General features: G+C 43.6%; 2 protein-coding genes across 2 annotated transcripts in view; both read left to right on the top strand.

Moving 5' to 3' along the window:
* Positions 1 to 266: 266 nt before the first annotated feature.
* LOC138973801 (A disintegrin and metalloproteinase with thrombospondin motifs adt-2-like) lies at positions 267 to 15,772 on the top strand. Its single transcript, XM_070346511.1, has 9 exons — positions 267 to 431; positions 973 to 1,137; positions 9,172 to 9,324; positions 9,789 to 9,953; positions 10,886 to 11,044; positions 12,191 to 12,376; positions 13,398 to 13,553; positions 14,114 to 14,228; positions 14,912 to 15,772. The coding sequence occupies exons 1-9, from the start codon at positions 344 to 346 to the stop codon at positions 15,138 to 15,140; spliced, it is 1,416 nt and encodes a 471-aa protein (XP_070202612.1). The 5' UTR covers positions 267 to 343; the 3' UTR covers positions 15,141 to 15,772.
* Positions 15,773 to 16,904: 1,132 nt separating this feature from the next.
* Positions 16,905 to 17,591, top strand: part of LOC138974725 (properdin-like) — an 8,813-nt gene continuing 8,126 nt past the window's right edge. The window contains exon 1 of the mRNA XM_070347449.1: positions 16,905 to 17,182. Coding sequence (XP_070203550.1) covers positions 17,119 to 17,182 — 64 coding nt within the window. The 5' untranslated portion in view covers positions 16,905 to 17,118. The remainder of the gene's footprint in view (positions 17,183 to 17,591) is intronic.

Here is a 17,591-nt window from a genome sequence, read left to right on the forward strand (position 1 = left end):
TTCTTTGGGCCAAAATATTTTCCGGGGGGGGCATGCCCCCGGACCCCCCTGGCAAATTCGGGCGCTTCGCGCCCATCACATTCACTTTCGATTCAAAGTGCACCGCCCCTTACAAAGAAACTGATCCGCCCCTGCATACACACACACACACTCACACACACACACAAACACACCCCCTGCCACTGATTCTTCTCAAAAGAGGAACACAAATGATGTCACTGAATGACGTCACTGATTTCGACGTCATCTTTTCGAGAGTTAAAAAAGTTCCCCTGCAAGACAAAACGTGTTATTGTTCTAGTTCTGCTGCATCAAGACATACCCCGAAGGTATAATTATTTTGATGTCCCTTGGAAACATTATAAGTATTGCAATCCTCGATTCGCCTCTTCGCTCGTGTATTTACTTCGTGATCTGCATACACATGTTCGGTAAGTCTGAGGAGAAAGTTTGTTTATTTTCACTCGAACTTTTAGCAGCCCCCCCCCCCCCTCTCTCTCTCTCTCTCTCTCTCTCTCTCTCTCTCTCTCTCTCTCTCTCTCTCTCTCTCTCTCTAGTCTCTCTCTCTCTCTTTTGATGCAATGTATGTCTATGGTGTGTTTAGCTTTGTTTCGCCAGTACACCCCGCTCTATAATACTTTACTCTCATCAAATGAACTCGCAATGTCCCTCTATACAATGCATTTTATTTAGCCTACATCTGTTTAATGTGTATTTTGTTTGTTAATTAGTCCCTCTTTAGGACGAGGGCCAGATGTAAACAAACAGATCACTGCTTTCTCCATTATTTTTGTTAAGAAAAGTTATCATTTTTATTGTCATTAATTGTCTCTCTCATTTTCTCTCTCCATCATTCACACACACACACACACACACACACACACACACACACACACACACACACACACACACACACACACACACACAACACACACACCCCGTGACACAAATGTCTACCCGTGGTCCCAACAGCACCGCTGACCAGTGGGCAGTGGACACAGTGGACGCAGTGGTCAAGTTGCTCCGCTACCTGTGGTCGAGACGTGTTCCGAGAAGCATATCGTACCTGTCAAGCCACCCAATGTCAAGGCTCTCACCATAGGAAAGAGGAGTGCAACTCTTTCGACTGCAACTGTGGTGAGAGGGAGTTTCACACAAGTTTAACTCATTTGTTTGTTAAATGAGGTTTTGGCCCCAAGGGGGTAAGCAACCACACAGCAACAAAGTGAATCCAGAAAAGAGTATTGAACATGAATGCAGACATACTAATCACAAATCATTACAATTAACAACGTCATGCGAAATCCCTACAGGAAATATTTTGCTTCTGTCTGTCTTCGTTTTTTAAAACAAACACGAGAACACGATGGAAACAAGCATAGCAAAGCACTACCTGAGGCTTATTTGCTATCATGCTGCATGCATAGGGAAGTAAATCCCTTAAAATGTATTTAGGGATGTGCACAGATATCTTTTACAGCTGTATATACAATAAAGTATTCATCAACAAGTCTTGTTAGTACCGCCCTGATATGGCCCTTCCTGGTCGGCTGGGCGTTAAGCAAACAAACAAACAAAAAAGTCTTGTTAGTGCTTTTTTGGACGGTTTTCTGAGGATACCCAATTGCTCACTCTTTACGTAGGGCACCTAGGATGTTCCCGTTCGGTGAGTGTTCAAATGAAAGGGTGTTTGTTCTGTGTGTAAAAGCCTGACAGTATCTGTGATGGTTTACGGGAGGCTTACTGTGCCTTTAAATTAAGCAATGGCGTCAATGATGTCAATCAGCAATAAAGGCACGTGGGATGTCGTTTAACAGTGTGCGTCAGGAAAATCAGTAAATGCAGCCTCACAGTGATAGCAACGGAAATCCTACACAAGAAAATGGAATACTGTCATGTTATTAATTAGTATGTCATGTCGTGTTGGTGGCGTACATTATGAACAACACAGATTTTGTTAATTTATTTATCACCTAAAGGGAGGATCACATGATTTTTAAAGGGGGGTTTCCAAATTTCTTTTCGGGACAGATTGACGACGCGAAGCCCGAATTTAGAAGAAAAAAATGTAAAGGAAAATGGAGCAATCTGGTGCAATCTGGTCGATTATTGTTTTCTTTATTTTCACTTTTATGTCTTCTTTTTTTCATTTAAAAAAAATGTTAGGCTAGGGGGAGGGGGGTTCCGGACCCCCCCCCCCCCCCCCCCCCGGATCCACCCCTGACCTACTCCCTCATTTGAATAAGAATACTATTACCTTACTATTACCTTACTGCCGGACGTACACAAAGGATGCCACACTCCCTCCAGGGGGTAATTTCCGTTACCACTACGTCTCAGTTGCAGTAGTTTTGAAATGTGACAAAAAGAAGTAGAACTATATCAACAAGTATATATATGCACTATTAATACTAGGAAAGCGTGTCATTATCACTACCTCTCATTTGCACTGGATGTGGATATCACCTTTTTATATCCAATATTGGCTATCACTATGTGTCAGTAGCACTAATATTCATACAAACCCTGCAGACACACAGACACACACCCCACCCCCCACCCCCCCACACCTCATACTCTCTCTCCCTCCTCCCCCCTTTCTCTTTCACTATATTCCTCTATCTCTCTCTAACTTGACTACACAACGCAACTCTGATAAACCATGAATGGTTCACATCTACTATATAATACTGGTAGGGTTTTCGGTGGTTTTTCGATTCCTGTGACCAAACCGCGCGGATTTGTGCCTTCTCCTTCGGTTACTATGCCAACGTGACCCAGGAAATCGATTCCGCTAGGTCCCGACTTCCAATTTTGTCCACGAACAAAGTTTGAAGAGGTTTGTCTCGCAAATTTGAGCAGACAACAGTGAACTTTGACCTGAACTTTGACCTCGCCGAAAGAGATCTGTGATTGGTTCTTCTTCAACTTCAATACGCGTGGCCTTTTTCGCCGTGTGGACGTATCTCCTACCAAACCCCGCCGGTTTGGACCCTGTCCCTCGGTTTTCCCGTAGTAACGGATCGCGATGAAGACGATAGGCTGGGTTAGATTGACGACTTCGCAAGCGAAATGGCTTTTTGAGGCCTTTTTAACGTGAAATGTCGTAGCAGACAGAATATCCCAGCTATCCCATTGGCCGAAAGCGAACGGTTTGACTAAACACTACGCGACCGCACCTCAGACGAACCTAGCTGTGTGTTTTATTTCTCTACCCCAGACGAACCTAAAATAATAAGAAGATAGATAGATCTGTTTATCTGTTAATGGAACTCCAAAATATTCCATAGATTTGTTTACTTAATTTTTAAAAGATAAGTTCGAAACATTATCATCTGATAAGTCGCCGTATAACCTTATAGGTTCCAGCGACTAAATATTTCCCCACGGTGCAACCATAGACATGTACGTCATCATGATCTCCCCTTAATTTGACCGTTATTTTGGCTGTCTTAGTGAAATGGTAAGATATATCTCCATGTTTTTTACATGTAAGTGTTCGGAAAAAATACAGTTATAGCAGTTATGTACAAAAATAAGCAGCATATGCTCTTTTCGCCAAAGTAAAGTCCTTTTTTCTTCTGGTTTCTTATATGTGTCACAGCACACTGCAAGCTTTTAGGCGAATAGCAAGTGAGTGGTATATATATATCATCAATTTTATAGTAGGTAACGGTGTGAATTACTTGCCATGTTCATGTTCATTATACGTTTTCCATATGTGTCATTTAATTGTGTATTGCTTGATGCCATGTATGTGTGTGTGTGTGTGTGTGTGTGTGTACATGACTTTAAATAAGCATGGATGTGTGCACTCGATTGTGTGTGTGTGTGTGAACCATGAATATATTTTCTGTTGTTATACTATGCGTTTGAATCATTATGTATTTTAGACGTCATACCTTTTTTTCGTATCTTCACGATGGCTTTTACCCGTTTAAATTTTAATGCTTCCAACTTTCAAAGCGCTGCACGGCTGGGAAGAGATGCGCACTTTTATCACTGTTGTTCATGTAGACGTAATCATGGATTCATGCAAACGTCATTCCTGCTGTATTTTATTTTGTTTGTTTGTATAGTCGCGTGCGGTCGCGCAGTCTTTAGTCAGACCTAAAGCGTGGCAACATTCGGACCGCTTGCTTCTGCCCAGCTTTGAATCGAGACAGCTGTCAATCTGCTGTCGCATCAACTGGCTCTACAGGTAAATCCCATTTATCAGTCTGTAAAACTTTCGTAAAGTGTTCCTAACCTTGCTGTATTCTGCCACAGGGGTTATACTATAGAGATAGAGAATTTGCAGTCTCCCCCCGCCATTTTGACGCGCATGAGGCATGTTTTAATCATGGATACACGCTGTGTGGAGTACGCTCATTTTTTTGATAATACACCAAGTTTGTTTGAGAAACAGAGAATAGTCAAAGTGCAAAACAGGGGTTCCCAGGTCTGAATATGCGTTTGAATCATTATATATTTTGGACGTTTTAGATTTCCATTTCGTAAAAATCTATGACCCATGGCGCATTACATGTGGGGGGGGGGGGGGGGGTGAACGAATCTTGCTTTTTCTACTTCTCTAACCCATGGCATAGGCCATACATGTGGGGGGTTCTATTACCTGAAAACAGCATCCACACACACGCGCACACGTTCCATTGGACGTACATTTATTGTGTGTGTGTTTGTCTGTGTGTGTGTTCATGGATGCTGCACTCGATTGTGTGTGTGTGTGTGTGTGTGTGTGTGTGTGTGTGTGTGTGTGTTTGAGATGTCACTATCGTGTCATAACAAAACTACTATTTTGTTGGTGTTTTTTTGTGAAATAAATTTGGTTTTTCAATTTTTAATAATCTCTTTCGTTAATTTTATTAAAGTGTTAAAATGATTACAATTGTGATATTGTGTGATTTCCTTTTGCGGCGTTTGGTCACAATTACCACAGTAATCCCTCAAGTAACCAGTGCTCCACATGGATGTATTGTTGGTTTAAGTAAATATTTTTCAAAATAGCTGCTTTGTTAAATTTTGCAAGTATCAACAACACATCCCATGCGGATCTCTGGCAAGATAAATGGCTGGATCTCACGGCTCAGTCTATAGCTTTCTGTAAACAAACTATGGTCCTTCAGTTGTTTGGGGACGAGTACAAACTATCCCAGACTGAGCTATGGCAATTCCCAATCATCAAACTTGCTACAAACACTCATGGCAACAAACACCTTAACTCATTAGATCTTCGTTTAATAAGATACAAACATTGATTACATAAAGTTAAAATGATTAAATATATAAATTCACACATATCATGAAATGGCATCTCATTAATAACAAAATGTATTGAAACCCATGCTCCCCAAGAGAATATAATTCATTATATGCGGGATAATGTGCGGGGGGGGGGGGGGGGGGAGGGGTGCAAACAACATTTTCACAAGCACATAACCAACAAAATGACATCGCATGCGCAGCACACAAAGTGCGTAGCACGGGTACCACTAGTGTCTGTTTAATTCCTGTTCCTGTCTCTCCTCACCAACCAAGATCCAAGGCCGGGCGGCCACACCACAAGTACTCGTGCAGTCTACATCATGCTGTCTCCATGATATAACAGAGTACAAAACAAATTCTCCTCTCTCAAAAAAATCTCAAACGCTAACATGTCAGGGACGAAACGTGGGCAAGGAATCAAAACAAAGCTAGTGTTGGAGAAGGAAACACGGGGAAATAAATGTCCCGCAGCAACACACGTACAGATCCACTTTAAATTTGAATAACTGTGTAATAAGGTGTTCCTGGTGTGTGATCTCATAGTTTTAACCCCAAAACCAAACTATACAGCTCTTGGGAGAATAAGAGAGAATAAACCTACAATGTGTGTTTTCTTTTGCGCTGACTGGTATCCATGCCCTGCGCTGAGCGTTACCCACTCGATTATGATGCCTGGCGCTGACTCGTATCACCCCTTTTCTTCAGTAATCCGTTTTGAACGATAATTATGCCCTTATCCTTCCAACGTCGGCGTCAACGTTGTAGTACAGCAGCGAGAGGACGTCATACAAGCTATTGTAAACGATGTTTCCCGTACAGGCCCCACAAAAACTTTGTAATTAGCACATAAAACACAATTTTAGTAAACAAAAGTGAACACCTTCGCTTGTAATTGCATTGGTAGCTCGATCCCTACCCAATTACTGAATTTAATTTGATTATCCTTTAAACACATGTCTTGTGTACCTCTCGATAACAACATTTGAGCGTATTGGACCAGTTTTCTGTCCTTATTTGACACTTTTCTGGAGACAGCCACGTTTTCTTGATGACGTCACAGCATAGACACAGGGCCGCTGATCGGTTGGCGTGCTTCGTTGGGTATCCGGTGTGTTGTCGGTCTGTCTATCTCACACTCTCTCGCTGTCCACTGCCCCGCTCTCTCTCTCTCTCTCTCTCTCTCTCTCTCTCTCTCTCTCTCTCTCTCTCTCTCTCTCTCTCTCTCTCTCTCTCTCTCTCTCTCTCTCAGAGAATTGTATTCGCTCTTTAAACAAGAAATTCGCGCTGAAGTGTATATATAGACCATATTCAGTTCCGCTGTTTTCGAGATGCATACATACAATTTCGATTTGGTATTTCACCCATAAACACTCACAAATGCCGCTATCGAACTGACGTTGTACCGGGCCTTTTGATTTGCCCTGTATGCAGAGAGGACGTGGAAGACGAGAAACATGTATTGTTTGTATGCAACGGATATTGTGATTATAAATTTGATGTCAAAATATTAAGAGGAAAAAAACCAGAGTGAAGATGCGAACAGTATTATACGTGTTATGTCTGTAGATAAAGGGGATTCAGTGGTGCAGGTGGCCAGATTCTTATATCATGTTTTTCAAAAAAGGAAAAGTTTTTTGGACTAGTTACCCAATGTGGAACAGGTGAACGAGACGGCGATGTGTTATGCATAGTTTGTGCCGTGGAATGTTAGAGCAGGTTTGATAGCAAATAATGTATGCTGGGGTAGTACACTTGTGTTGTTGTTGTACCTATTCAAATTGTTGATTTTTGCGCTGGAAATGTTTCTATGTTAGACAGAGAGAGAGAGGGAGAGAGAGAGAGAGAGAGAGAGAGAGAGAGAGAGAGAGAGAGAGAGAGAGAGAGAGAGAGAGAGAGAGAGAGAGAGAGAGAGAGAGAGAGAGTTTGTGCCGTTGAACGATAGAGCATGATTGATAGCCGATAATGTATGTTAGCACTGTAAACTTGTTTGTCGTTGCACCTATCCATATTGTTAATTCATGCGCTGGATATGTCTTTAGGTTTAAGAGAAAGAGAGGGAGAGAGAGTGAGAGAGAGTGAGAGCGTGCGTGCGTTCGTGTGAGTATATGTTAGAGAGAAAGAGATAAAACCGGGTGATTGTCCATAAATACAAACACACGGCATGTATTACTGACCCCCCTCCTCCCCACACCCCGTTGAAATGAACCTTGTGTGTTTAATCAATAAAATGTCTTACGTTTTACGTCTTACGTCTCTCTCTCTCTCGCGCGCGCTCTCTCTCTCTGTCTTCTCCCTCTCTCTCTCTCCCTCTCTCTCTCTCTCTCTCTCTCTCTCTCTCTTTCTCTCTCTCTCTCTCTCTCCAGCCCCCTCCCCTCCTCTCTCTCTCTCTCTCTCTCTCTCTCCAGCCCCCTCCCCTCCTCTCTCTCTCTCTCTCTCTCTCTCTCTCTCTCTCTCTCTCTCTCTCTCTCTCTCCAATGCAACTTAACCAGGAATGTGGTAAAAGATAGATAAACAAGTCGCGTAAGGCGAAAATACAAAATTTAGTCAAGCTGTCGAACTCACAGAATGAAACTGAACGCAATGCAATTTTTCAGCAAGACCGTATACTCGTAGCATCGTCAGTCCACCGCTCGTGGCAAAGGCAGTGAAATTGACAAGAAGAGCGGGGTAGTGGTTGCGCTGAGAAGGATAGCACGCTTTTCTGTACCTCTCTTGGTTTTAACTTTCTGAGCGTGTTTTTAATCCAAACATATCATATCTATATGTTTTTGGAATCAGGAACCGACAAGGAATAAGATGAAAGTGTTTTTAAATTGATTTCGAAAATTTAATTTTGATCATAATTTTTGTATTTTTAATTTTCAGAGCTTGTTTTTAATCCAAATATAACATACTAGATGATTACCCGCTTCGCCGGGTGGATCGCGAGACGGAGTATGCAGCGTGGCGGTTCGCACCGGCTTCGCCGGGATGATCGGGAGACGGAGTATGCAGTGTGGCGGTTCGCCGGCTTCGTCGGCTTTGAGCACGTGTTGACGCCACACGAAGGAAGGGAGATAAACGCGCAAAACACTGGAGAAGATAAGGAAGAGTTACTGGAAATGGATCTACAGAAAAACCAAAATCGGTTAACCGCGCCGCGCTTAGAGCACGTGTTGAAAATTTTCATCGACCAGATACCGGGGTATACCTGAATATGCCCACCAAATTTGAAGCAGATCCATCGAGAACTTTGGCCGTGCATCGCGAAGTGACAGACAGACACACAGACACACAGACACACACAAGCCGTATATAGATATAGATTTATATGTGTTTGGAATCAGAAAATGACGAAGAATAAGATGAACGTAAATTTGGATCGTTTTATAAATAAATAAAAAAATTTTTTTTTACATTTTTCAGATTTTTAATGACCAAAGTCATTAATTGATTTTTAATCCACCAAGCTGAAATGCAATACCGAACTCCGGCCTTCGTCGAAGATTGCTTGGCCAAAATTTCAATCAATTTGATTGAAGAATGAGGGTGTGACAGTGCCGCCTTAGCTTTTACAAAAAGCCGGATATGACGTCATCAAAGGTATTTATCGAAAAAACGAAAAAAATATCCGGGGATATCATTCCCAGGAACTCTCATGTAAAATTTCATAAAGATCGGTCCAGTAGCTAGGTTGGTCTGAATCGCTCTACACACACACACGCACAGACACACACACACACACACAGACACACACACACACACACACACAGACAGACACAGACACACACACACATACACCACGACCCTCGATCGTCTCGATTCTCTATGTTAAAACATTTAGTCAAAACTTGACTAAATGTAAAAACTACCTGGTTATTCCACACTCTTCAGGGCAAAAAGCAGCGCTAAACACTCTTATTGCAGACAGCTGGGCAGAGTGGGAAGGGTGGAGCCATTGCGTAGGACCGACCTGCAGACATCGCCGGACACGCCAGTGCAACAGGTCAGCTGGCCAGTGTCCTTGCACCGGAAGCAGCACTGAGGAGGAGGACTGTATTTCCTCCCCTGACTGCTGTGGTGAGTGTGGGGGTGTGTATGTGTGTGTGGGGGGGGGGGTATGGGGGAGTACATTTCTGAACTCAAATACTTAATCGACTTTTATTTTTATTTATTTATTTATTTGGTGTTTAACGTCGTTTTCAACCACGAAGGTAATATCGCGACGAACTTAATCGACTGACCGCTAGACATTGCCCAAGTCCGTGTCCAAGTTTTGCACAAGTGGGTTTTTACGTGTATGACCGTTTTTACCCCGCCATTCAGGCAGCTATACGCCGCTTTCGGGGGAAGCATGCTGGGTATTTTCGTATTTCTATAACCGCCCGAACTCTGACATGGACTACATGATCTTTTCCGTGTGCACTTGGTCTTGTGCTTGCGTTTACACACGAAGGGGGATAAGGCACTAGGAGGTCTGCACATAAGATTTGAAATATTTGAAATGTTAATATAAAGCACATGTATACAACGTATGCTTTCAGCGCGGGCGGTGTGGATGCCGTGGCAGCAATGGTCGCTGTGTAACAGCACGTGCGGCAGAAGAAGAGGCCGAGCGTGGAAGGCAACAGGGTCGTGTGTGTACACTGCCCGCCCCTCCACTGGCGGACAATGGCAGTCAGGGGCCTGCACGGGGGACCAGTGCTGTCGTAAGTGGGAGAGACTGCAGACTACGGACGGTTCAAAGGCATTAGCCGTATTTCAACGGACAGAGTCAACGCATAGGAATATGTCTGTATATAGCTATTCTGATGAACACGTGGGGGAATTCGGGGGCTGTGATTGGATGGTCTCTTCCGATCATCAAAGCATAATGCGGCAGAAGTCGGCCATTTTACTCAATATCCAAAAGCATATTGAGAAAAATGGCCGACGCATGATTCCGGTTCACCCATCTGTACCACGGCGATGTTTCTATCGACAACAGCATACACTGACAACGTAAAAGGCTGTTTCAACAACTGTGTTGTGAAGTCGAATGCATTTGGAGTCAGTTTTTCTTACAAAGTCAGAAAGCGTGTAGCGGTGTGCATGTCTGCGCGAACATGATGCGCGTAAGAAGTTTGTCTGCTATCAAAACCTGAGATCAACGCATCGACGCAAAAACTGTCATTTTGTAAGTTTGGAACAACAAATCAAGGTCATAACAGCTAAAAAAAATCGCTATTGTGTTTTCAGCGTAGCAATAGGGTCCGATATTTAGACTCGAACAAGTATAATGCGACTCGTCTTCGACTCGTCGGCATTATACTTGTCTCGTCTAAATATCGGACCCTATTGCTACGCTGAAAACACAATAGCTGTTAATATTGCTATTTTGATACGTGGGAGGGGGGGGGTTGATTAAATTGGTTCACAAAGCCCTACGATGGTGATGATGACGGCGATGATGATGACGACCAGACACCGATGATGATGATGCTGATGATGACGACGATGATGTAGAGGATGATGACGACGACGCTGCTAAGGATGATGATGATGATACAGGAGGGGGGAGGGGCAGCAGCAGAATGATGATGATGATGATGATGATGATGATGATGATGATGATGATGATGATGATGATGTGCATGGCCAGGAGAGGCGTGGGGAGAGTGGCGGGACTGGTCGAGGTGCAGCTCTGCGTGCACGAGGGACAGGAACCGCACGTGTACTTCCACCATCTGCACACGCGTGGTGCAGTGCAAGGAGGGCGAGTCTGACGTCACGGAGCTCTGTCAAGATGGCGACTGCTGCGGTGAGTCAGCACAGGAGGAAACCTTGAACCTACAGTGGGATTCCTTATTTAAGACCTCATAATTTAAGACTCACCTTGCGTTTTAAGATGTTGTGTTCATAACCTCTGTAAACTAACGTCCATTTCAAGACTCCCTCATTCTTGAGACCTGATTTTATCGGAGTTTTGGAGGTCTCAACAGGGGAACAAAAATGTGCGCCAAGTCACGGCCGTGTCGACCAGCGCTCAGCTGAGTTTTCGAGTCGCAGCTACTTCTCTCCTTAATCTCTCCTTAGTCTTTCGGATGAGACGAAAAACCGAGGTCCCTTCGTGTACACTACATTGGGGTGTGCACGTTAAAGATCCCACGATTGACAAAAGGGTCTTTCCTGGCAAAATTGTATAGGCATAGATAAAAATGTCCACCAAATACCCGTTTGACTTGGAATAATAGGCCGTGAAAGGTGAATGTTCGCCTAATAGGCTTGAAGTTTGCTGGTCGATGTGAATGCGTTATATATTGTGTGTAAAAAAATGTCTGTTTGTCTGTCTGTCTGTAAAAAATTCCATTTCAAACGGCAGAAATTAATATGTAAAGCGCGGAGAGCACAGTTGTGGTTCGCGCTATATAAGCTTTCCATAATAATCATAATAATAATCGAACCTAAATCGTTGGGGCCGTTCACAACGCAGACTTTTCGCCGACTTGGCCTCAACAACTCGCGATTTCAAACCAACAGAAGTTGTGCAAAAGTTGGTTGAAAGTCTGCTATGTGAACGGCGCTTAAGAGACGTTTAAAACCAATAACTAACCAACCATTTACAATCGGGGGCCCCGTGAGCTCAGTTGATAGAGCACTGGAGTTGTGATCCTAAGATCGCAGGTTCGACTCCGGGCCGGGACGGACACGGGTCAACTTTATGTGCAGACCCAGAGAGGGCGTAAAAACTCGAATTATCATATAACCCATATCTAGCACGTGTCCGTAAGCAGTCTGCTTGTTAACGCTCTTAATGTTGTTATTGTTTGAAATGTGCATCAAAGAAAATGAATAAAACACGCTTAAACCAACCCATATTTAGTCCTTAAGACTAAGAGGCGAAATATTTAGCCTGTAGGACATGAAGCATTCTCTCTGTCCATTTCTCAACCCACCCTTGTTTCAGACACATCGACATGGGGCGACTGGTTAGACTGGACCGCATGCAGCGCCACCTGTGGCCAGGGGAGAGCATCCAGACAGCGCACGTGCGACAGAGACAACTGCGAATGTGTCACCAGTAAGGACGACAGTGCCTTGCAGGAAAACCAAACCGTGCGCTGTGCCAGCACCTGCTGCAGTCAAGACGTTGGTACGTTGTTGGGATGTACAAATATTTTCTTATTACCGTTGAGAATAAAGGAAAAGACGAGACAGATTTAGCGAAGAAGGATGGAGTTGGTATTAGTAAGTGAGAAACTATTTTCACCAACCCGAATTGCAGATACAAAATTCTGACTAGAGGAAGTACAGGGTGACCCAAAAAAAAGAGTACCCAAACAAAACGTCATAAATTGAACAAAAATAAAGCAATATTCATACAATTTATTTACACACACAAGTAGCCTCTGCATGATTTCAACAGAAAATCTTAGCGTTCTAGCTTGTCTTTCAGGAAAGTTATGCTCATTCTACAGAACATGCTCCCCCGGATTTAAATCCCCCAGATTTCTATCTTTGGGGGTTCCTGAAAGACAACGTCTACAGGAACAACCCACAGACAATCGCAGAACTCAAGCGAGCCATCACAACAACCATTCGCGGAATCTCGCAACAGGAGTGTGTGCGGGTGATTGATAACTTTGCGCGGCGAGTTTGCCTGAATCGGCGCGGAGGCCATTTGGAGCATGTTCTGTAGAATGAGCATAACTTTCCTGAAAGACAAGCTAGAACGCTAACATTTTCTGTGCAAATCATGCAGAGGCTACTTGTGTGTGTAAATAAATTTTATGAAGATTGCTTTATTTTTGTTCAATTTATGACGTTTTGTTTGGGTACTCTTTTTTGGGGGTCACCCTGTACGTGTGTGTGTGTGTGTGTGTGTGTGTGTGCGCGTATGTATGTGTGTGCGTGTATGCGTGTGTATGTGTGTGTGTGACGTCACGACACTGTCTTTTAAGGTGAAACAAGACAAGCAATATATCTCGTTACAGTCTACGATAATGGTGAATGGAACAGCCATTGTGTTCTTTTGCAGTTCTGTGTTTGTTCCGTTTTCTATTCGTGGTATCTTCATATGCATGTGTGCTTGTGCGCGCGCGCGCGTGTTTGTCTTTGTGTGTCTCTTTGCCCATGTCTGTGTTGTATATTCTTGCTGTTGAACTCTTTTTCAGCTGGCGTGACGATTCAACCAAGCGCAAAAGAAGCGTGGTCGTCATGGTCCACTTGCTCCGTCACATGCGGCCCCGGAATGAGGTCAAGGTCACGCACTTGTAATACGGGAGATGTTCTCTATCAAGAAGACCAGTGTCCCGTAAAAGCTTGCGGAGGTATGTACATTGTAAGTTGGTATGGCGATTTTTTTGTTTTTGTATCTCGAATGAGCAACCAATATAGTCCTAGGAATCAGCAGTGTTAGGCCGGAATGATAAAAAAAAAGAAGTTTGAGATGATTGACTCTATGATCTGTCCGTATGTGTTTTACAGCTGTAGCCCTGTTTGTCGATCTGCATGGAAATTGGCGTGTGCAAACTTGCATTCTAGCTAGACATTTATTTAGTTTTGAGTTTGAAATTCAAATCATTGACCCTCGAAACAGCTAACATGGAGCGAAATTGCTGTAGAGCGGCATTCGCATTTTAAAGTTCGCCAAGGACATTTCCCATTTCTGAAATTATCCTTTTCTGAAATTATCCTTTTCTGAAATTATCCTTTTCTTACATTATCCTTTTCTTAAAATTATCCTTTTCTTAAATTATCCTTTTCTTACATTATCCTTTTCTTAAACGTTTATGAAGCTAGAGCAGCAGTTACTGTGTTCTGATTCGTAGTTTGTATGACAAAGTTGAGTCGTGTGAGCTTTTCCTATTCTTGTTTTGTGTTTCTCCAGCCCTTGATGCAAGCTCAACGTCGTTTCTACTGAAGACGACAGTCGGTGCTATCGGCGGGGTGGTGGTGATTGTCATTGTCACTGCTTTGCTCCTCCATGTATTCGTCTTTAAAAGGTGGGTCGGTCTTTGGCACTGGACTTGATATTGTTTGTTTGTTCGTTCATGGGCTGAAACTCCCACGGCTTTTACGTGTATGACCGTTTTTACCCCGCCATTTAGGCAGCCATACGCCGCTTTCAGAGGAAGCATGCTGGGTATTTTCGTGTTTCTATAACCCACCGAACTCTGACATGGATTACAGGATCTTTTTCGTGCGCACTTGGTCTTGTGCTTGCGTGTACACACGGGGGTGTTCGGACGCCGAGGAGAGTCTGCACACAAAGTTGACTCTGAGAAATAAATCTCTCGCCGAACGTGGGGACGAACTCACGCTGACAGCGGCCAACTGGACACAAATCCAGCGCGCTTCCGACTGAGCTACATCCCCGCCCACTGGACTTGATATGTGTGTGGGTTGGGGGTGCAGGTATGTGTGTGTGTGTGTGTGTGTGAGAAAGAGAGAGAGTGTGTGTGAATGTGTTTGTGCGTGCGTGCGTGCGTGCATGTGTGTGTGCGTGAGTGCGTGCGTGTGTGAAATATGAGACGATATTTTCCGAAAAAAAGGGATTAGCTTTGATCCACTGCTGCATTCAACTCAAAGATTTTACTTTCCTTATAAAACCAAGGAAAACTGAATTTTGAATCTTGAGTCAACAAACAAATTACACACTGTACGAGTCAACTTGTATACATTTCAGGAAATCCCCACGGCGGGAGGAAGAAGCTTCGACACTGGGGGATCAGCAACTAAGATCAATCCCTCCCATTCGGTTATTTCCAACTTACCAAGACGATCCTACTCGAGATGACAGTAACGTTGATGACGTCACGGAAGCGAGCCTTTCCACTGTGACCAGCAACGTGGACACGACGTTTACGCAGGGGACAGACGGCTCGGAGAGTGGGTGGAGTGAAAGCGAGAACTGAAAAGAACTGTCTTCACGAAGCAGGTCTCTCGTTGTTTATTCGGAGTCTCGTTTGACTATGGACAGCGAAGTTGACTAGTTGGTCTTTGTGTTTAAAAATCTGTTCCGGTGACATAAAAATATCTACTAAAATAAAAAGCCGAGACACAGAGTCGAGTGTGACCGGGGGGAGCATGGTTGATTTGTCGTGGGTTCAAATCCCGGCCGCGCCTGGTGGGTTAAGGGTGGAGATTTTTTTTCCGATCTTTTAGGGGCACCATGACAAAAAGCACTCACTGAATTTAACAATGACCCGGTGGAATGCTTTGAAAATTTCAGGATCTCATGCCTACATACGAGGCGTACTCCGGGTGCCAGGCTAACTTGTTGCATGAAATAATTAGATGATTGTGCATAAATAAATTGATTGACTATAGCTTTAAAGTTTGGCTAGGTTGTGAATAGCCAAATGCCCCCACCAACCAACCCATCTCTCTCTCTCTCTCTCTCTCTCTCTCTCTCTCTCTCTCTCTCTCTCTCTCTCTCTCTGTCTCTCTCTCTCTCTCTCTGTCTCTCTCTCTCTGTCTGTCTCTCTCTCTCTCTCTCTCTCTCTCTCTCTCTCTCTCTCTCTCTCTCTCTCTCTCTCTCAATCTCTCTCTCTCACTCTCACTTTCACTGCTCATATTCAGTCTCTTATTGATTACGCATCCACTCTATGGGACTCTGCAAGTGATAATTCCCTAAAGCTACTCAGCAGATTACACAAAAGAGCGCTAAAAGTAGTATTACTCAAACAGACTACTCTCACCGACTCAGACTACATCAACATAGGGGTCCTACCTCTAAAGTCAAGAATGAATTACAACAAAGGAATAATGATGCATAAAATTATGACAGAAAATGCACCCGAAACCATTTGCTCAAAGTTCTCCTTGAAGAATTCGCACCACTTTATAAAACTAAACACTCCTCTTCCTAGGATAGACCTATTTAAATCAAGTCTTGTTTATTCAGGAGGGCAGCCTCTGGAACGCTCTTCCGGACGCCCTGCGGCAATCCACCAACACGGATTCTTTTAGAACCAAATATTCTTTCCATTTAATGAACTCTATGAACAAATAAACTTGATTGGTTGGTATGTTTTCTTTGTATACAGTTGTTCATTATCGGAATTATGGTTTATTGTGACAAAATCACGAAGATTTGGCTCTGTAATACATTGTTTTGCTGAGCTAATGTATTGTTGGGTTACTTTCCGTTTATCTTCATTGCTTTACACCCAATTTTGAACACTACCTTATGATCTACAATGCTTCTACATAATGCGCTTCATGTACATAAACTTATATGTTCTACCATTAATGTTTTTATGTAACCTTTTTCTAGTCATAGTTATAGTAAAATAGTTTAGTCCCTCTTTAGGGCGAGGGCCAGATGCAAAAAAGCATATCTATGCTTATTCTTGTCACCCTCGAAAAATAAAGATTTGTCATTGTCATTGTCTCTCTGTCTCTCTCTCTCTCTCTCTCTCTCTCCCTCTCTCTCTCTCTCTCCCTCTCTCTCTCTCTCTCTCTCTCTCTCTCTCTCTCTCATTCCTTAATGAGCGAGGGCCGGATGAAAAAAGTATGTTTGCATTGCTTATTCTGTCACCCTCGAAAAATAAATTTCAGTATATTTCAATTCAATTCTCGCCCTCTCGCTTACACCCACCCACCCACACACACACACACACACACGCGCGCAAGCGCACAAAGACGCATGCACGCACACGAGCGCACGCTCTAATACACACGCGCACACAGCATTCCCTGCTAACTTTTAGAAAAGCACTCATTACATCACAATCGATGACGACAAAGACAATCTTTTGACGTCATAGCCTCTAAGACTTTCAGAACAAATAGCCGAAAGCTCAAGTGTTGCAGTCTGCGGCGACTCTTCCCCATGAACTACCACTTCGGCACTTGATTTAACCCGTGCTACAGACACATTTAACACGTATGGCTGCCTTGCATATGGCCAGTATGGTGCACATCTATACTATCTTCTTGTTACACGTCTTTGGTGAGTTTACCAGTCAAAAAAATACAATTTAGATTAACAAAAATACAGGCTAGGTCTGAACTTGTCTAGTCATTTTTCAGTGATGTACAAAGCTCTGCATGTGTGTCTGTCAGTTCGTCGCGATATAACCTTCGTGGTTGAAAACGACGTTAAACACCAAAGAAAGAAAGAAAGAAAGAAAGTGTCTGTCAGTCTGTCTGTTTCAGTCTGTCTGTTTACCTCACTCTCACTCACTCACTCTCTCTCTCTCTCTCTCTCTCTCTCTCTCTCTCTCTCTCTCTCTCTCTCTCTCTCTCTCTCTTATGGAGTAATTCTTGCGAGGGGGGGGGGGGGGGGGGGGGGGGGGAGGAGGGAGATGGAACTGTCAAGAGACGTCGTGGTACAGAGATGACAGCGTGAATATAAGCCA

This window comes from Littorina saxatilis, linkage group LG8 (assembly GCF_037325665.1).
Source record: "Littorina saxatilis isolate snail1 linkage group LG8, US_GU_Lsax_2.0, whole genome shotgun sequence".
NCBI classification, from domain to species: domain Eukaryota; kingdom Metazoa; phylum Mollusca; class Gastropoda; order Littorinimorpha; family Littorinidae; genus Littorina; species Littorina saxatilis.

Coding starts and splice junctions, on each gene's coding strand:
- LOC138973801 (XM_070346511.1), top strand. CDS start 344: ATGTCCCTTGGAAACATTATAAGTATTGCAATCCTCGATTCGCCTCTT. Junction 1,138..9,171: donor CTCTTTCGACTGCAACTGTG/GTGAGAGGGAGT, acceptor CTCTTATTGCAG/ACAGCTGGGCAGAGTGGGAA. Junction 11,045..12,190: donor TCAAGATGGCGACTGCTGCG/GTGAGTCAGCAC, acceptor CCCTTGTTTCAG/ACACATCGACATGGGGCGAC.